Genomic DNA, 19,245 nt, shown 5'->3' with positions numbered 1-19,245 from the left:
CCTCGTTTTTCAAAATATTGCTCCGTACTCGAAAGATGGGGCGTTAAAGATGCACTCGCATAACTTATGTATGTCCGGCAGATCAAAGATCCCACCATGGCCAGATAGACCCCAGACAAGAACAAAATCCAAAGACATTTCCTGTTCAAAGCAGCTCTAAATAAGTCCTCTCTTTTGTCCCTTGTCCACGGCTACTCCCGAGCCATCCCATGTCACATGATAGAACCTTGGAAGCAGCAGCAGTACTAGCTGGTAACGAATATATAACTTCACTAACCACCATCCAAAACTGCGGCCCAACTCGTTCTCTACCCGGCTCCTAACAGGCAAACCCGCCACTCTCACAGAAACCATCAAAAATATAACCAATTGAAACATGACAGGCCAACTGACGGCTTTCAAGAAGCCCGCGCTGCTCTCCACTGGGCCCTTGGTAAGTAAATAGCCAATAACCACATAAGTAGAGGCCAAATATGGCTCTATGGCACAGAGCTACCAACCTAGGCCGATTATCATTACCGCACAAACAAACTACATAATTTCTACAACACGATGATATCACTTTACTCTATACGTAATAATTGCTGCTCTCGATAACTAACAAACATACTGACTGTAGGATCCGTCCGAGGCACGCTGGATCGGACTCGTGAAGCGGACGTACACCGATCCAAACGGGGTAACCAGAACATGGGAAGCAGCGGAAAGACTAGTGAGTATAATGCGTATTCTGTATATCTTCTACCGTTTTTATTTATCTTTCTACATTATTCTCCGGTACAGAGCGAAAAGGATATGTATGTCTATGGCTAGCTGGTCGGAAACACAAGCGAGCATGGCGTTGACGTTGCCCGCTGCCGGTACAACTACTATGTAGCTACATGTCCATTTTCGGCTGCTGACAGGCATGCATGCATGCTTGCTTTCCGCTTGATCCGCGCTATAACATCTATTACATGCATATGCCGGGCAAATTCCATCTCGTGCATGTGTAACTCGTTACCAAGATGGGGTTTGCTTAGGTCTTCGTTTTGTTTCTATTTGCTGTCTCTCTCCCATTTCTCTTGCCTTGTTCGCCGCATGCATTCCATAAAATACGCATGTCGCTTCAAGGTATGCTAACAGCACGACGTCTAGACTCGCTCAGATTCCGCGATAGATGGCGTGGGCATAGTTACCATTCTCTCCAAACCATCTGGTCCTGAGCTGTTGCTGCAGAAACAGTACCGGCCTCCTATTGATATGGTCACCATTGAGATTCCGGCTGGTTTGGTTGACGCAGGTGAGACAGCGGAGGAGTGTGCTGTCCGTGAACTGAGGGAGGAGACCGGGTATGTTGGTGTTGTCCAGCAGAAAGGGCCTATCTTATACAATGGTACGTAAAAAACATTTCTATTCGTGTTCAATTTACCTCTTCGTTGGGCGGATTCCTCGGGCTCCGGGCGAGCTGTAAAAGGCAACGAAAGAGGTTGGAAGATATAATAAAGTGTATTACTCCCGAGTGTCACGGGAGCTATGTCCAATTGCTGCATCGTAAGCAGTTGGAATGCAAGGACAGACACCATCTAAGCCTTTCAGGCTTCTTTGGTGGAAACATCGAGAATCGCCCGCTAACAGAAAAGAGCAACCCAGATCCCGGATTCTGCAACACAAATATGAACATGGTTCACGTACGTGTTGACATGTCATTGCCGGAAAACCAGAATCCAAAGCCTAAGCTTGAGGATGACGAATTTATCGAAAGTTTTAGCATTCCTCTTGCCAAACTGTTCGAGGAAACCAAACGGTTGGAGCGAGAGGAAGGATATGCCATTGATGCGCATGTGGGAACCTTAGCCGAGGGAATAGAGATGGCGCGGCAATGGGGGATTGTCGGATAGATAAAAAGTGAAGCACATCGGCAGTTACGATTATGATGGCATACCCATTAAATAGAGGAGCTAGATAGAGTAGATTCCAGCCATAGCTAATAGATAAGCCACTGTTCCGTTTCCTCTCTCTTTTTGGGGTATATTTATGTTTGTAGTGGCAGAGGCGAGTTCGGTCCAAACGGTTAAACCTAGAAGTCAAAAGAACTGAAACCGAAGTTGAGACTACCGATAAGGCAAAGATGACAGCATATATCACTCTTGCAGGCTATGCTAATGGCGTCACCGGGTATAAAAAAAAGGTAGATATTGAGGTATTTATTTTTTATTTCTCACAGTCGACCATCTTGCTTTAGTCCCTGGTATAACGCCCAGGCTGACAAGGCCTTTGCATCTCTAGCAGCCTCATGCCACAGTCTAGACAGAGGCACCAGCTTAAGCGTAATCATCTCGCCTTCTTTCCGCAGGCCAGTAAACTTCCCTTGCATTTGTTGTATGTCTTTTCTGGGCAGGCGTTTCTCACACAGGAAGAGAGGAATGAATTCGTCACATCCTCCTGGAGACGGGTAGACAGCATTCTGTAAAGCTTCGTCCTGATCTGTATCCTTGTCTTTGTTGAGCCGAGTAAGTGAGCTCATGTCGATGAGTTCGTCTTGCTTGATGGTAAGCCCCGTCTCCTCGTGTATTTCTTTTGCTGCTGCTCCAGCGAAGGATCCGTGTTCGTCGATCATGCCGGCCGGTAGCTCCGTGAAGGTAAGTGATCCTGCCGGTATACGTGGCTGGACGGTAAGAACGACGTGTTTCTCATCGTTAGAGGAGTCTGGTAGATCGTCTGGCTGGAGGATGAGCTATATGTTCGCAGTCAGCAGCGCAGTTTTAGCAGAAGAGTAACTAGCTAGTTAGACGAGTAAACGGCTCACCAGCATGCCGACGCTGCCACCTCTGAGAAAGACGCTCCCCGGCAGCCTGTCTCCATCGTCCGTAGAGACATCTGCCTTGAACTTGATGAATCCCAGCTTCTTTGCGCCAAAGTAGTCGACAGCCTGGACGGTAATGCCTCGAAGTGCGTATGGCTTTGCGTGGAACTCGTGGGAAGCGTCGCCCTGCCGCGACAGCGAATGACGTAGAGTCGACAGCCAGATCTTAAATGCCGGGAACGACAGTAACTGCGCCTGTGAGATGTCTGGCGTCAACTGAACGGGCACCGGTGGCTCAGAGCCGGGCAGCGTAAAGCTCGATGTTGCCGTCGACGTCGCCATGGTGCTGCGGCTGGCTTTCAGTGAGAACCGGCGAAGTTGCTGCTGCAGACGCCTGCTTAGCATAGGATCTGATAACAACCAGCTAACGAATAGACACCCAAGTAAGTTACGGAGTAGCTAGTTAGTTGATTAACTGGTAAAAGAGGCCATCTGGGGCTCTCTGGCAGCAAATAGGGTCTCGCGGCAAGTCGTATTTGATAACTAAGTGGTTTTAAAAGATGGTTGCTGATTCTTGATTTTGAGGAATCTAGATCCCCAATTCTGTCAACACCGCCGAAAAGCCGCTTTTCTCCTGCATTGCATCTTTTTACATTTCGTTTCTTTTTCGTGACAAGTTGATGAACTCGCTAACTATGTAGCTACTTCGTTAACTTCTCCATGGGGCCCCGTTGGCTGTACGGAGTATGTAATAACTAAAAATACCCCCATGCTCTCTGTACGGAGCTCAAGTAACGACTCCCCCCGTGGGCAGCGTGGAGAATGAGATGCGAGAGCGGGCTCTTCCTTGCTGGAGAACGCTGCTTGTTCGCATCTGGTCGGCTTCATGATATCATGTGGCAAAGGGACGAACCGAGTTGAAGGGCGTCTGTATCTTGTTCGAGCTGGCAGCCTCCGCGGCTGAAAACCTGGTTGATGCTGTCATCTCGTTCTCGGCCTCGATTCGATCAGATTCCAGCTTTGCTTGCCCTGACAGGCGCAACTCAGTTACTCTCGGTAACTAGTTAACCGTCGTTTCGCTTTTGTTTTGATGTGGTATGTAGGTTGTGTGCGTGGGTGTGTGTGATGTATAATGGCCAGAGACGGTAGATCCCAGCCACTAGGTCTCGGTCTCCCTTGTTCCATGAGCAAATCGGATCCTCCTGTACAGCCGATGCAACATTCTGTCTCGTCCATCTGGACCAACTGGGATTCAGATTCAGGGTTGGTCATCCTTTGGCAGAGCCAGAAGCAGCAGCAGACAAGAGGATGGAACGAAGAAGCGAGTGAGCGAGAGAGAGAGATGTTGGTTCCAACCAGCCAGCAGCCTCTCTGATCTTCAAGGTCATGGATCAGAGCCCTCCATCTCTGGCGTATCTCGTTGCTTCTTCGCTTCTCATCCCTCTGCTGGTGCTTCTTCTTCTTCTTCTTCTTCTTCTTCTTCTTCTTCTTCTTCGCCGTCCTGCGCCATCCCCGCCCCTTGCCTGCGTTAGCCAGAGACTCTTCGGAGAGTTGGTCGCTCTCTCGTTCACCGTTTAGCTTGCTCGCCTCCTGGATCAGCTTTCGGGGCCATCTTCGTCCGTCATCTGGGTCCGGCAAGTTCTTTTTCCTTTCTTGCTTTCGCCCTGAGGTAACTTATCCTGATGTCAGAGGGCTGGCCTCGAGTCTCGTCTCTGGCTCTCTCCCTTCATCTGCTTGCGTCCTTGTCTGCGTTTTCCGTCATGTGAGGCCTTTGCCTTCAATCGTCTTCGCCCGAGCATCGTTTTTTTATAAAGGCCGTCTCTCTTCGGCGTCTTCTTCTCTCTTTTCTCTTCTTCCTTTTTTCCCCCCTTCCTCCTCTTCTCCCTTCTTCCCCCCTGCCTGGTAGCTTAAGCGGTTGATCTTCGTATCGTGGTTTGTGGCCGATATCAACTAAACCGCCGTCGGGACCTGACACCACCACCTATATATCCTGTCCCTATCCGTACTGTGTATCTCTCTCGTCGCGCTGAATAGACTGCTATTCTCTCTAGAATAGCTACCATCTTATCTTTTCATTCTCATCATCTTCTTCTCTCTGCATCCGTCTTCTTCATGTGTCTGTGATGGTGGTGACATACATGGCCGTCACCACAGCAGGAGTATAGCTAGCTAATATCAAACGTCAACGTCAGCGTCAACGGCAGCGTCAGGATCGGTTGGTGCTCTCTCTCTCTCTTTTCCCCGGTTTACCTCTTCGCCCTGCCGGTCTGTTTCACTGTGACTCCCTGATCCGCTGGACTCGGACATGCTCCTTTCTCGTCTTCTGCAAGGGACCTTGGGGGAGGGCGTCTGGACAGTATATCTATAAACAAATATATAAATATATATATATATATACATATATATATCCTCGCTAAGGCCGTGTACTTTTTTAAATCTCTAGATCTCGCCCTTCCCGAGTGTCATTGAAGCCGGAGGAAAAGGCGAAGAAGAGAAAAGGAGTCTTATGTGGATGTTGCTGGATGCTCGATACCCGTCATGTCCTGCATAGCCGCGCAGCCTGGCCGTCCTGGATCCCGCAAGAGTTCTGTCTGTCTGCCCCAGCGCCAGTCTGATATACCGCCTCGAAGGGCCAGTCTGACGTCTCCGCCTCCGCCGCTGGCACCGTCGTATCCCCGTTATCCCGCTGTCGAGGGCCGTCTGTTCGATATCCCGGAAGTAGAGCGCGGCGTCAATTACCACCGTCGCCATTACAGCCATCACAGCCATCACCATCCAGCCTATAGTGGTCAGTCAAAATCCCCTGCCTTTCTGCTCTGCTCTCCTTCTCTCTGTCTTCTTCTTCACTTTCCTTGTGGGAAATGAAGCAGATAAGATCCTGTATCTTCTCTGTATTCACCCCTGCTATCACCTGCTATCACTATGTCCTCCCTGTTGTTTTCTTGATATATAAAAAGGGCGCTAAAAAGGGGGTGGAGGGCGGACTTTCTGTCCTGCCTGCCTGCCTGTCCTCTTTGGCTTGTCTGATATCTTTCCTGCCTGGATTCTCCAGCTGTCTTGTCAGGACATATCAATATCACATACACACTCTCTCTCACACAATCCCCCTTTTATTTCATTCATCTCCTTCACTACACTTCCACACTCCTATACACACACTATCGTGTCTCTCCTAGCTGGGTCCGGACTGCTCTCTCTTGCCTGTCTCTTGCACGCGCATCTCTTCCTTCTCACCAGTCCGGAACCGCAAAGAAAGATGCCTCCTCGCATCCTCCGTCCGCCTCCTCGCAGACGCCCTGAAGAGCCAACGCTAAACTGGCCTTTTCCAGAAAACACCCCCGTGAGCCCGCAGGCCCTGGACCAGGCCGACCGTCTGCAGTGGCTCACCTCGAGCAACAGAGGCTCGGCTGGCTACTCGGACGGCGGCGGCATGCCGTCCAACTACGGCCAGCCTGGCTACGGGTCAGGCCTCGCCACCTCCAGGCGCCAGTCCACGGAAGCGTATCCTGGCAGCTACCAGTACGGCCTGTCTTCTCCTCAGAATAGGCAGCGAGCAAACCCCCAGGTGACGAGTAAGACGCCCTGAACAGCGAATTGAAAACAAGTGAAGTCAAGCTGATATACTGATACCTATCCATTTAGCCGGCTACCTTGTGCCGTATCCAAGACGGCAGAATGATGGTGCCGACAGCAACAGCGGCAGTGCTAATAATACCACTGCTAATACCAACGCCATCAACACCATCCACAGCGGCGGTTTCAACTATGATAGCTTGGCCAGACTGCAGGGATCCAGTCCGCCTGACTTGACCAGTCTCGCAGAGCCCGTTCCCAGCTTCTACCCGCCATCCGTACCTGATGTGAATGATACCAACCAGGCCTTCAACCACCCCATGGGTGGATATCAGGCTATCAATGATGCTATGGTCAGCACCCAGGCAGGGCGGCCTGACTACGACACCCCTGACCTCATGTTGGGACAGCAGCTCGCACAGAGACAGGCAAGCCAGGAGCCAGGATCGTCACTTGCGTTCTCTGCTGCATCGCCTACAACGCCCCAGCAAGCTCACCAGGATACCAGACCCATTCTTCCATTAGGGCCAGCGGGCCCGCGATTATCTGCTGGTGACATACATGAGATTATGGGTTCGGCCATGGACTTTAGCTCCTCTCCAGATGCGCCCCAGGAATCAGAAATGCAAGATCAGGACCAGGACCAGGATCAGGACCAAGATCAGAGCCATGGCCAGAGTCAGAGTCAGGGTCAGAGCCAGGACTCAGAGACATTCGGCTACTCGATGAACCCTTCATTAGCGGTGCCAACAACTCCGGCCCAGCGTCGCCGTAGTGCCCAAGACATGGCCTCTTCCGAGCACGAGTCTGCTCCTCACCAAGGGCAAATAGGCAGTGATGGCCTGACTCAACGCCGAGTCCGTATGAGAACTCTGCGTGTATCTCCTGCATCGTCTACCCAGCAACCGTCTCCAACTGGTTCTCAAATACAGCCTAATCCAGCAGCCTCATCTGCTGCCAGCACCGCTACTTCCAGCCCCCAGAGGCTACAAGAGCCTGTTTTTACCGGCTACAGACCTCGCTACACCAACGACGAAATCCTCAACTCGCAGCACCTTTCCAGCTACCTGGCCGCTATGAACAGAGGGCTCGCGAGATCCATGAGTACGGATCAACGCCTCCAGATACTCCGCCAGTACCAACGTCGGGGGCAACTTGGACAAACACCTACCAACGTCCGCCCGCCAGCGCCGATGATAGGGCTGGATGTCGAGATCGATGGCCGCCCGGAGCCCAAGGATTCAGCTAGCCTGACGGTCAATATGGAATGCAAAGTATGCATGACACAGCTTGTTGACACCGCGCTTATCCCCTGCGGTCATGCGGTTCTCTGTAGATGGTGTGCAGAGCAGCATATCATGCCGAAGCCGGGACAAATTGGCCGTGCAGCGCCGCTGCCAACCTGTCCCGTGTGTCGAACGACAATTAAACAGAGAGTAAGCCTCCGCTTTTCCCCCCTGTGTTTCTACGCAAGATGTAACCAATTGGCTGACTGTTTCAATCTGCAGCTTCGGATATTTATCTCCTAGCCGCCGACGTAGTCAAAACTAATTAACCGAACAGTCTTTGCCTGTCTGCCTTTTTTTTTTTTTTTTTTTCACTTCTGACGTCAAATCAACCTACTTTCTCTCGCTCTCTCACGTCACTTTGGGCATGATCTTTCTTCTCGCTCGCATGACAACCCTGCATCATCACTTTTTCAATCACGCATTCCGGGCCGTTCCATCGCATCTGAACGAATACACGACTTTGCAACCAAACGGAGTTTACTTTAGCTGGAATCTATCTTCTCCCTTTCCACGTTGGACCGTTGAACTCGTTACATACACTGTCCCCCTTTCCTCCCCCTTACTCCCTGCTTTTCTTTCGCTCTAGAGCACTTGTGTGTACCTTGCATCTTGACCCCCTTTTCTCAAAGACCCGTCTGTACCTGTTCTCTGTTTCAGTTTCTGTGCATCAATCGGCATGATCCATCGAGTTATTCTAGTGAAGTAGCCTGGCTTAGTGTCACGATAACTAATGGACGGCTTGTCTCTTCTCTCCCCCTCAGTCTCGGTTCCGGCTCCGGTCCCGACAGTCAAGTAGATCCATAGCTATGCAACTGCCGTAGAAGAGCAATCAACTGTCCTCCCCCCTATCCGGCTGCTCTTTTCTCTATATGTCTAGTCTGTCCTCTCTGCCTTTGTGTAAGCATCACCCGCTTCGTATCACCTGCCATGGGATAACCACCTTGGTAGACAACAGAGAACCATCTACCGTAGAGAGACCATCTGCCAGCCGCTCTATTGCATGACCTTGCCGGTCAGCCAATATGGCCTATAGAGGAATGTCTATGAGAATGGCTTATGTTACGATCCAAGGAGTCTCTGCTTAGACATACCCTTTCCGGGCGATTTTGCGGGCGCCCACAGCTTCAAGGCAGCCAAAACATGACCTTGTGAGAGGGGATAGGATGCATCCTTTGTGATTTTCAAAGCAGTGGACGTTAACAGGTTATTGACAAGGCTATATGCCTGCGAACCAGTCTATTAATAACTAGAGAGGGAGCTACTCCGTACTATGAGAGGATACCATACCGATAGAGACAAAATCGTCCATGAAACAGGCACACTCAGGAATACAACCCCGTATCTTGGGGGTAACTCCTGTACAATATATGTCGTGTCACTTTGCTTCTTTTGCACTGCCCCTCTGCAGGCCGGGATGTCTGGGACCAGGCGGAAGTGCGGCTGCAGGCGATAAAGTAGCATGCATGCGGTAACTCACACTAGCTAATCGCTAGTTATGTGATTCCGCCTGACTGTGTGCGCTCTCGTATGGTAGGTTATCTTGTAAGTGTGCTTCTGTATACTGTAGACCGAAGACTGGCAGGGAGATTGATAGATATCAACGGCTGCGCCGGCTGCTCACCAGGGGCGATCATCACCAGAGACACCACAGCACACACGACAAAACAAGCCAGGACGCCGTCTAGCCGCGGTTTGAGATGTTGATAATGAAGGTCAGCCCCGAGTATAAGGTTAGCGATCTGTACTTGGTGCAATTTGCTTTTTTTGGCTCGCAGGCAGCAAGCATAAGTCCTGCAGCGGCTGGGAAAAGGCGAGTTGGAGCAAGCATACTTATACCACCACCAACCGAACAATCGCCAGCAGGATGGAGAGCAGGCCTTCAACATCTCTCTGCTGCTGCCGCTGAGCTCTGGTTAGTTCGGTCGAGAGTCCTAGGAGCCTGTCTCTCTGTCTGTCTGTCTGTGTGTCTGTCTGTCCTGGCATGCTCTGGCCGCAGCTTCGCCTATCATGGTGCGCGTAGATCTCGACCACCGGCGGCGTCACCAAAACCACCACCACCACCACCACCACGACAGAAATAAGCCTGCAGCCGCCCAGTCGCTGCGCGGGACGTCATGGTCAAGCTTCGACAAAGTTGAACAGTAAGCGTCTGTCTAGCTTCGCCCTCGTGTCTCTTGTCTGTTTCGTGGTCTGTCTAACTTGCGCTGGCTGGCGGTCCCCAGGTCATCCCCGTCACCGTCACCTTCGCCATCCCCATCCCCCCTCGCCTCAGCCTCAGCCCCGGGCTCGGTCTCAGCCTCCCGGACCACCGGACTGGAGGAGGACTCGCTGGCGGCGGCGGCGGCGGCCAGGACTCGTTCGCCGGATGCCTCGGCCCTGCAGAACCTGAACCTGCAGGAGCTCACTCCCAGGGCGCGCAGTCGGCGGCAGTCCAAGTCCAACCTGGCCAGCCCCCGGGACCAACAACAGCACCCCCACCACCAAAACAGCCAATGTAATACCACGCCGAAGAAGCGTCCTGCTTCCGAGCGAGACGCTGATGAGGATGGTAATGGTGACGGCAAGCTGGACGGACAGCGTGGGTTGCCGTCTTCGAAGCGGTGCTCTCACTCACAACCTCACACGGTCGAAAGAGGCGGTGTCTTCTTCCAGACCAGGCCTGCCACTGCTGATGACGGGTTCATGGACCAGGCTATAGATGACGACCTGGACGATGAAGACGACGACGGAATTGATGAACAGGCGGAGGGAGAAGGAGAAGAAGGAGAAGACACCAGTGGTCATGATGAGTCCCTGCCACACTGCATTCCCTGCTCTTCAGACCTCTTCCTGCAGCCAGAGACCAGGCAGATCGCTGAAGACCAGCTCATTGTCGAGGTGCAAGGCATCTATTCTGGGCTCGTCGTCGTCGAGAAGAAGTGTGTCGAGATTGATATGCAGCAGCTCAATAGCAGGACGGAATTGAGCAATGACCAGTGGAAGGCCCTGATAGCTATCCACAGAACCCTTTTGCATGAACACCACGACTTCTTCCTGGCTTCCCAGCACCCTTCTGCCACGGAGAGACTGCGGAAGCTAGCTACGGAGTATGGGATGCCTGCGCGGATGTGGAGGCATGGTGTGCACTCCTTTTTAGAGCTACTAAGGCACAGACTACCGGGTTCTCTGGAACATATGATATCCTTTATCTACATTGCTTACTCTATGATGACTCTTTTACTCGAGAGTGTGCCGACTTTTGCAAATATCTGGATTGAGTGCCTCGGTGATTTAGCTAGGTATCAGATGGCAGTGGAAGAGGTTGATCTACAAAACCGCGAGAACTGGGCTGAGGTAGCCAGGTACTGGTATAGAATGGCAGCGGATAAGGGGCCAAATGTTGGCCGGATTCAGCACCACTCTGCTGTCCTGGCCAGGCCCTATATCCTGGCACAGCTGTTCTACTATACCAAGTCCCTGGTCTGCGTTGAGCCCTTTGCTAGCTCAAGGGAAAGTATCTTGCTACTATTCAATCCGCTACTGGAAGAAGAACAGCAGCCACAGCAGCAAAAGCTACACAAGCAGGCCCGCCCCAAGCAGCAAACTCGTCACCCGCTAACTCTAGCCTCTTTCGTCAAGGCACACGGCATTATATTTAAGAAGGAGTCAGTCCACTCCTACTTCGAGCACACCCTACAGTTCTTCTCCTGCCTGCCTCAACACATAGGCCGGATGGGAGAGAAGTTCCGCGAACAGGGGGTCCATATCTCCTGCTCTAACTTTGCCACGCTCTTTATTAATGATAACGCCCTGGTCCCAGCAACGGGTAAGACGCTGACAGCTCTATATACTATAGCTGTAGCAACACCAGTTGAGTGCAGAATCCCCTCCGCAAGAGCATATTGGAGTTCCTGCACCCAATTAGAGCCTCTTATCTCCCTACTCAGCACTATCCCTATATCATCTAGCACGAGGTTCAGTTCCTCCCTCAGCCCTCTCCACTACACTATCTACCAGTCTATGCATACGTTATCCCTCCTACTCCGCCAGATAGGTGATAAAAACGTTCTCCCAGCAATTCACGTCTCTCTCGCCTTTCTATTTACCCTCTCCCTTGCCCCAGAGGCAATGCTTGTTTTTGAACCCCTTGTCCCCTTCCGCGACCTAGTTACTTTCCTTAATACCCTTAACTGCCACCGTGTAAGCGAGTCCAAGATTACTAGTAACGAGTTTCCGCTCCCCGAGTCCAGGGATGTGGGCATCAAGTACTATCTTCCTGAAGACTTTGACCTGCGCGGCCTGGCCTGGACAAGACTCTACTTTCCTGACGGACACTTTGTTAATACGGAGCTACCGGAGGATGAAGAGCGGATGCTAGAGCTTGCTCACACCGCGTTTGTTAGAGCCGAGAGGTGTCTGTGGCTCGGATGCAGGCTTGCTTCCGTAAGTATATCCTTTCTCCTTTTATTTCTGTTTGAGTTCGTTTGGTAACACGGTGAGGTAGATGGATCGGTGGTTCACGTATGACTCCTCCCAGCGACGGTTCAAGATAAAGGATCTTGTCCCGCAGCTTGAACGGTGTTCGGAGCGAGTCCCTTTCTTCAGAAAGGCTGCTGAAGTGCTTTCCGAGGCAGCCGCATGAATCTCATCACAACGTTACAAAAAAGAATGCAGAGGAGAAATGAAGAAGAAAAATTGAAAAAGTTGAAAAATGGAATATTCCAGAGCGACTTGGTCGAAACTACGGACAGGTACTAGCTGACCTTCGACTAGGACAAGGAGCCATGAAATCTCATATCTCATCTCATTAATTTCGTGAATCTCCAGACCAACATCCGGGATCCGCTCTTGTTCCTTCTCTTTTCCTTTCTCACCCATGTTTCTATCTATCTTATCTACAACTCTTTCTATGTCGTCGTTTCTTAGCGTTGGGAGGCTGCTCTTGAGTCGCTCGAGAATTATATGGCCACCTTAAAAGCCTGGATGGCTTTGTCTGTTGAAAAATTGGTCGTGCTTTTCTCCTTGCTTTATTCAACATTACGTTTAATTTCATATCTACTACCAACGTCGTCGTCGTCTTCTTTGTCTTTTTGCCCGTCTTCTCGGAAATTTGTATATAGGATATGACTCGATATGTACTATAATGTTCGGGCCGCTGCATCTTACGTTCCTTCATTCATTAGCTACCTGTTATGCTTTCATCCTGCTCTCTCAAATGATCACCTCATACATGCATATGTTAGAGTGATATGCATCTTCCCGGCATGTGACCCCTTTGCTAGTTTGGATAGTCATTCAACAGGTCGATACGCTTGCTTCACCGACATAACGGCCCAGTTAGCTCGTTAAGTTAACTCCAAAGAGCAAACGATTCCACGCCCTATGCTCACCCCCTTTTCAAGCAAGAATGCAATGTTGCCACTGATAGCCACCACCAACAATGCTACCAATTACTAGTCAAGGCTACCATATGTTTCCGTCTCTACACGGATCGCCGCAACTGGCCTTGTCTTGGGCCTTTGCCACGATCTAGACGGGTATCAAATCTATACCAAGGCATTAATAACCTGGAATGTCCGGTATCAAATTAACCTTATGCACAGACGTCACAGGTAATGCCTCCATACTCCGTATACTCCGTATCGAAACTCCCGAAGCAACCAACCCGGTCCCAAGGCTGAGGTTGGACACGGCCGGACACCGATGGATGTGAGGTATACGGAGGATCTTATAGGGCAGCGGCGGGTGATTGCTCGAGTTGTGCATGCATCCCTGACGGTTAACTAGTGATTATCTTCGTTGTTTGCCAGCCGCCAACCAGACGGCAAGCGCTGCTATTCGCCCGTCGCATTCGCGAAACGGGGCACTGTCTGCCTTTAAGGCATCCAATTCTGCAACGGCCATGAGACACGGAGAGTCGGATGATCTGTCAGCACGCACTACCCAGTTCCGTCAGGGCCAGTGGCTTGATCCTGATCCTAATCCTGATCTTTGCATCAGGTGAGATTCAAATGCAGTTGAGAATGGAAGAAGATGAAAGATAAAAAGAAAAAAAGAACTCCCTGACGGGGAATCGAACCCCGGTCTCCCGCGCTTGTTACCCGCTTACTAAGCGAAGTTGACAAGCGGAAATCATGACCACTAGACCATCAAGGACTTTCTGGTGGAAGGCGGAAGGGCGCTGGTGGCTCATGAGGTGGGAGTCACTATAGACACCACCAAACGCCTTTCTTACGGCAGTTTCGCGATGGCTCTTGACGTCGACGTTGTTGGCTGCTGGCTGATACAGTGACAAGAACAAGGCGCACGAAGTCATGTCGGGCGCAGAGAGCGAGCTGGGCCACTTGTCAAACGCCCTCGCCTCTCCGGCGCAGCTGGAACACTCCTCCTCGTCGCTGGACGGAGTGCCCGAGGAGCTCGAGAGGTCGGTTCGATATGCGGGCGTCAAGCTCACGCAGGCTGCTGGAGTGCTGCTTCAGCTGCCGCAGGATGTCATTGCCCAGGCGATAGTCGCCTTTACACGGTTCTGGGTCGGGCCTGAGGGAGGCAGTCTGGCAGTCTACTCTGCAAAGGTGCGCCCCATCTCACTTTCAGCCCTTACGGTGTATAACTGACGACCCTGACAGGACGTATCGCCCGCACCCCTGTACATGACAGCGAAGCTCTCTTTTTACCCTGTATCGCCTCGTTCGGTGCTCAACGTGTACACGTATCTACTCTCCCCTACAGCTTCGCCTTTATCCTTCGTCAACCCAGAGGGAGCTCCCGAACACCCCGAACCAGAGAGCTATTACCTGTCCGAAGGCTCATACCAGATCGAACGCCAGAACCTGATGAAGATCGAGTCGGCTGTCCTACGCACCTCTTCATTTCACACAAGGGTTGTTCTACCGCATACTATCGCCCTGACTTACCTGCAGACTCTCAAGGTGTCTTCTTCCTCCGTGGCTGCGCGTACCTTCGCACATCTCAACGCCGCCTTGTTCTCGCCTCAGATCCTGTACCTAACTCACCAGCCGAATGCGCTGGCTGTCGCTGCTATCTACCTCGCTGCAAGGGAGCAAGGAGTCAAGATTGTTGACAGTGAGTGGTGGGAGGTGTTTGACGTTGATCGCGAAGAGCTGGGATTCCTAGTTGTCGCCATGAGGAGCATGGACGGATTTGCTAGGGTTGAACATGAGTACTGGAAGGGCAAAGTTGTCCCCTTGACCGTTGGCGGCGTTGAGCGAGAGGCATCTAGACGTCAGCAGGCCGCTTCCGCTGAGTCGTGATGCCACCTGCTCATGGTCTAGCACCGCTGTCGTCTCAGGAGGAATGTTCATTCACCTACGAGAGAGAGTCCTGGTTTGAACAGTGACATACAGAGCATCCGCAACAGCTCAAGCAAATCACCACCGAGCAGAGCTGTCAAGCGGATGCTCTCAAAAGGAGCTCCCAAAAGGAGTACTCAGGTCCCGTCTCAAGACATTGGTAAACTACCTTGATAAAGCGGGTCTAGCAGCAAACAGGCCGGCTAGCCGACACCCAAGAGTCACCAGAGGCCCATGTACGATAAAGAAATGACCACAAACTGTCATCGTCTAAGCAGCTGTAGATATATATGGATGTCCTTCTAGCGGATAAATGATATATGACCGTCTAAGAGACCTCCAAACAAACCCGCCAAGCACGTGAAAACGTCATAGAGATCATCCCACCCTGTCAAGCGGCTTCGCCAGGCACCACCACCATCTAACTGCACGACAGTCAACAGCATCCTGCAACCGCCAGCCGACTCTGTAACATACACACATCTACAACCTCTACAAACCATATCTTTTTGACATCTAGAACAAGAAGAGCAAGAAAAGCAAGATAACTCGCCAGGATGAACGTTATCCGTTCCAAACTAAACGATATCCGGGACCGTCTGGCCCCCATATCAAACGTCTCTACCTTCAGAAATACCGGCCAAGTGACGCCTGAAGAGTTCGTGCGCGCCGGAGACTACCTCGTCTACAAGTTCCCAACCTGGTCGTGGTCCGCCGCGTCGTCCCCGTCAAAACGAGTCTCCTACTTGCCGGAGGGGAAACAGTTCCTCGTCACCCGCGGGGTACCATGTAACCGCCGACTAGACGAGAACTTTGCCGGTAAGGCGGCGGATATCATAATACAAGGCGAACTGGGAGAATCGTCTGGCGCAGGCGGAGACGGTGATGACGACGGATGGTTGAATACAGGTGGCGATGAGGGCGTGGCTGAGACGCATGCGAAGGACGTTAGGACAGTGGATGACTCAGGGAATGTAGCTGAGAAAGAAGAAGAGGATGAAGAGATTCCTGACATGGACGATGAAGAGGACGATGAAGAAGCTATCATCCGGGAACCAGCTCAAAAGGGCGGAAAGAATGCGTGAGTCTTGACCACTCTTATGCGTCGCTCGAGATATACGGTCTGTTGCTAACCTGCCTGTCTAGCCCCCTGCGAACGTACTCACTTTATATAACTTATACCCCATACTACAAGACCCCTCGCCTCTATCTATCTGGCTACGCCGCCGTATCAGAACCACTGCCTCCCCACCTGATGATGGAGGATATAGTAGGCGACTACAAGGACAAGACAGTCACGCTAGAAGACTTCCCCTTTTTCGACGGAGGTGTGAAGATGGCTAGCGTCCACCCTTGTAAGCACGCAAGTGTGATGAAAGTCCTTCTCGACCGTGCAGATGCTGCACTGAAGATCCGTCGTGAGAAACAGTCGAAGCGCTCCAAGGAGGGCAAGGATAAGGTTGAAGCCGGTCTGGAAGGCCTGGTGGATGATACAGAGAAATTGAAGGTATCTGGCGAAGATAAGTCTAAGGGTGGGAGCGGTAGTGCGGGAGATGAGTGGGAGGTGCTAGAGCATGAAGGGATGATGAGCGATCAGAGTGCGATCCGGGTGATCAGTACCTGTGTTTTCTCAAGTTCATCGCCAGCGTCACACCGGGCATCGAACATGATTTTACCATGGGAGTTTAAAATCATTTCACTTTGCTTATCATATATTTACTTGGCTGGGAGTGAATAGGGTTGGTGCTTTGCTTTGCTTTTTACCTTTTTTTCCTCTGATTTGGTTTCATTTTGATTGAAATTTGGAGATCTCCTGATTGTCTGCATTGCATTCCCCTACTTAGGCAGGCAGTGCCTTATAATATCTGCCTTGATGATGTCTTCAGAACGCAAATACTTGATTTAAACCACTTTAGATTAGTTCTCAATTCTATTCAAATCATTAAATATTCAGGCAAAAAATGTCAAGATATATCATGTATAGGTATCCAAAACTATCCGCTCAGCTTTCCTGTTCCTGACTACAGTGGCTATCAAAGCACACGAAGTCGTTTCCGCTCACTCTTCACTTCTCCATGATTGATCTTCTCTGATAAAGCGCCCTTTGGCCTAGACGGTTTGCGCTTAAGGTGCTTCGGCTGCTTTTTTAATAGCCGCGGGTCCATCTGGGACGCATCGAAGTCAATAATAAGCGCTCTATTGAGCTCGGCGTTCCACAGGATATTTTCCCATCGAAGATCCCCGTGCAATAACCCTAGAGAACGAATCTCTTTCTTTGACCTTGAAACTTCTCGTCTAACGCTCTTATCGACATTTTCTCCATCAATATGTTCACCTGCCCATCCCATAAGTAGCATGTGTCGGATCCTTCCAGCCCCATGCAAGTAGTATGTCATGGCGAGGTCAATGGTACCAAGGAAGACGGGTATTGCTGAGCCTTGTGCTTGCTTTAGAAAACCGTATATTTCTGCTTCGCGCGAGACCACACCCCAGAGATGAGTGGTGGTTCCTTTACCAACGACGGTATACCCGTATTCAGTACAGGTGATTTTAAAAGGCGCACCTGTGGCTCCGCATTCTCCGCAATTTCCCATGGGAGTGCAGTCAATGTCAAGGTTCTTATCTAGCTGCTCGTTGATTAATTGTACTAAGGTTTTGGCATCGATGAGGTGGTGGTCACTGTCCCGAGTCTTTCTATGAAGAGCCACGTTTGGACAATTCTCATCTAGTTTATCCCCTTGCTTTAGCCCAAGAAGACATTTCTGGGTACAGAACTGAGCATTGTGCTGATAAGGACTACCTCCAGTTTGTCGAGAGCCCGTCGTCTGACGCGGCGACTGTGCCGACTGGGATGACGAAGACGTTGTCAATTCACTGAAGCCACGTTTGCGCCCGCTGGGTTCAGCATCAGGATCTTCATCGGCATCTGGAGGATCACTGCTCTGCGCTGTATTCGGCCTGCACTGAGCTCGAGCTCGGGTACTAGACCGAGTCGATATCTGGCTCTCTCCGGCAACTTCTTCAAAGGAAGATGACGATGGCATATATTCTGAGATAGTAGGGGCACCTGCACTCTCTGACGAAGTATATTCTGAGTCAGGTGGATTTTGTCGCAGTTCTTCATCTGGAATTTGGGAGCGTGTATGGTCAAAACTCGTCTTCCACTCTGGCACCCGTGCCTTTGCAAATTGTCGCCATTCCTGGTCACGGATTGGCGAGCGAAAACTCATCAGGCAGAGACAGAGAACCCGTGCAATTGTGGTCAGCGGCTTTTGTAAATGAGCGTTTTCGGGTTTGATATCGTTGTTTGGTTCACAGAGATGGTAGTATACGACCTCAGGCGTATCCCGGGGAACCCGCAGCAATACCACAGCTAACCCATTAGTCAAGTAGGAATATTCAAGGCCCTCCTGAAGCATGACATGGTATTCTTGCACAATGGCTGAACCAGTCAGCACATATGCATTATGAACTAACTTATCATTACCTTCCTTCGGAACCGAGTCAACGTTGACTATTTCTTCCCAAAAGTTAATGGGTTGCTCCAGAGCTTTACGGATATTTTCCACTGAGAGTTTATGAGGTGGTTTGTATTCAACCGTGGTCAAAAGTTGAGTTGACTGACCGTTGACTCGATGGATGCAGAACTGGTCCGGCCTCGCAGGGTATCCATCTGAATCTAGGTCACGGGTATTATCGCCGGTTGAGTCAAGGTCGTTTCCATGATTGTCAAACCAGACTCCATCGCCCAAATCGAATTCCTCCTGAGCACCTGGTATCTTGCAGAGTTCGGAGATGATTTTGTGAACATGATCTTCGACTCCAAATCTTTCGTATCCTTCTAGGTCTTTCTCACTGGTTAATGCCCTGGCGCTGAAAACTTCCCCCAAGTGGTCTAAAGCATGACGCGAGGCAAAGAGATGCGGTGCAGTTTCTCCGAAAGGTTGTAAATAGGAACAGACAGAGTTATAAACCTTCTGCTGTTCATTATCACAGTCATCCCATTTTAAAAATTGCAGCGGACAGGCCTTCCCTATCGGTGGGTTTATAGAGCCCTTGGTAGAGAGCCTTGGTATCCCGACTCGTAATGGGATGGAGAAGAGATGATGACAGAGACCAAGGAACTCCAGGAAGGTCGTATTACGAGTCCGCTCCCTCTCTCGATCCCGTTCTTCCTCCGCTCGTCTTCTCTCCTCTCTCTCCTGCAGCCAAAGAGCCTGGTAGTCTGGAGGACTGGACATCTTGAATGCAATACGACCCGCCGTGACAATCTTTATATGATATCAGAAATATAAGGATACTAGCATAT

At 50.9% G+C, this 19,245-nt stretch overlaps 8 protein-coding genes and 1 non-coding gene across 10 annotated transcripts; 5 read left to right on the top strand and 4 right to left on the bottom strand.

Moving 5' to 3' along the window:
- Positions 1-376: 376 nt before the first annotated feature.
- TERG_04112 (uncharacterized protein) lies at positions 377-1,880 on the top strand (the record flags this gene model as incomplete). The annotated part of the gene is made up of 4 exons (XM_003235012.1): positions 377-433; positions 620-712; positions 1,138-1,375; positions 1,579-1,880. The coding sequence occupies 4 exons, from the start codon at positions 377-379 to the stop codon at positions 1,878-1,880; spliced, it is 690 nt and encodes a 229-aa protein (XP_003235060.1).
- Positions 1,881-2,200: 320 nt separating this feature from the next.
- On the bottom strand, positions 2,201-3,190 carry TERG_04111 (uncharacterized protein; the record flags this gene model as incomplete). Its single annotated transcript, XM_003235011.2, has 2 exons — positions 2,201-2,716; positions 2,789-3,190. 2 exons carry the CDS (start codon positions 3,188-3,190, stop codon positions 2,201-2,203), a joined length of 918 nt encoding a protein of 305 aa, XP_003235059.2.
- A 2,565-nt stretch (positions 3,191-5,755) lies between these two features.
- Positions 5,756-7,945, top strand: TERG_04109 (uncharacterized protein). Its single transcript, XM_003235009.2, has 2 exons — positions 5,756-6,357; positions 6,428-7,945. The coding sequence occupies exons 1-2, from the start codon at positions 6,042-6,044 to the stop codon at positions 7,885-7,887; spliced, it is 1,776 nt and encodes a 591-aa protein (XP_003235057.1). The 5' UTR covers positions 5,756-6,041; the 3' UTR covers positions 7,888-7,945.
- Positions 7,946-9,182: 1,237 nt separating this feature from the next.
- TERG_12099 (uncharacterized protein) lies at positions 9,183-9,533 on the bottom strand (the record flags this gene model as incomplete). The annotated part of the gene is made up of 1 exon (XM_047751109.1): positions 9,183-9,533. The coding sequence occupies one exon, from the start codon at positions 9,531-9,533 to the stop codon at positions 9,183-9,185; it is 351 nt and encodes a 116-aa protein (XP_047606182.1).
- Positions 9,534-9,654: 121 nt separating this feature from the next.
- Positions 9,655-12,268, top strand: TERG_04107 (uncharacterized protein; the record flags this gene model as incomplete). 2 transcript variants are annotated; one of them, XM_003235007.1, is made up of 3 exons in its annotated part: positions 9,655-9,788; positions 9,870-12,069; positions 12,131-12,268. In XM_003235007.1, 3 exons carry the CDS (start codon positions 9,655-9,657, stop codon positions 12,266-12,268), a joined length of 2,472 nt encoding a protein of 823 aa, XP_003235055.1. The 2 variants fall into 2 exon arrangements, with proteins under 2 accessions (XP_003235055.1, XP_047606181.1); XM_047749721.1 differs by lacking the exon at positions 12,131-12,268 and having other exon boundaries at positions 9,870-12,117.
- A 1,416-nt stretch (positions 12,269-13,684) lies between these two features.
- TERG_10538 lies at positions 13,685-13,782 on the bottom strand. The gene has a single exon. It is a non-coding gene; the product is annotated as a tRNA-Asp (tRNA).
- Positions 13,783-13,940: 158 nt separating this feature from the next.
- On the top strand, positions 13,941-14,897 carry TERG_04105 (uncharacterized protein; the record flags this gene model as incomplete). The annotated part of the gene is made up of 2 exons (XM_003235005.1): positions 13,941-14,198; positions 14,253-14,897. The coding sequence occupies 2 exons, from the start codon at positions 13,941-13,943 to the stop codon at positions 14,895-14,897; spliced, it is 903 nt and encodes a 300-aa protein (XP_003235053.1).
- Positions 14,898-15,493: 596 nt separating this feature from the next.
- TERG_04104 (uncharacterized protein) lies at positions 15,494-16,674 on the top strand (the record flags this gene model as incomplete). Its single annotated transcript, XM_003235004.1, has 2 exons — positions 15,494-16,017; positions 16,083-16,674. 2 exons carry the CDS (start codon positions 15,494-15,496, stop codon positions 16,672-16,674), a joined length of 1,116 nt encoding a protein of 371 aa, XP_003235052.1.
- A 295-nt stretch (positions 16,675-16,969) lies between these two features.
- TERG_04103 (uncharacterized protein) lies at positions 16,970-19,177 on the bottom strand (the record flags this gene model as incomplete). The annotated part of the gene is made up of 1 exon (XM_003235003.1): positions 16,970-19,177. One exon carries the CDS (start codon positions 19,175-19,177, stop codon positions 16,970-16,972), a length of 2,208 nt encoding a protein of 735 aa, XP_003235051.1.
- Between the last annotated feature and the right edge of the window lie 68 nt (positions 19,178-19,245).

The sequence above is a fragment of the Trichophyton rubrum genome (genome assembly GCF_000151425.1).
Source record: "Trichophyton rubrum CBS 118892 genomic scaffold supercont2.4, whole genome shotgun sequence".
In the NCBI taxonomy this organism is placed as follows: Eukaryota; Fungi; Ascomycota; class Eurotiomycetes; order Onygenales; family Arthrodermataceae; genus Trichophyton; species Trichophyton rubrum.
Note: the sequence above shows the minus strand (reverse complement) of the source record. Positions and strands in the feature narration are given on the sequence as shown.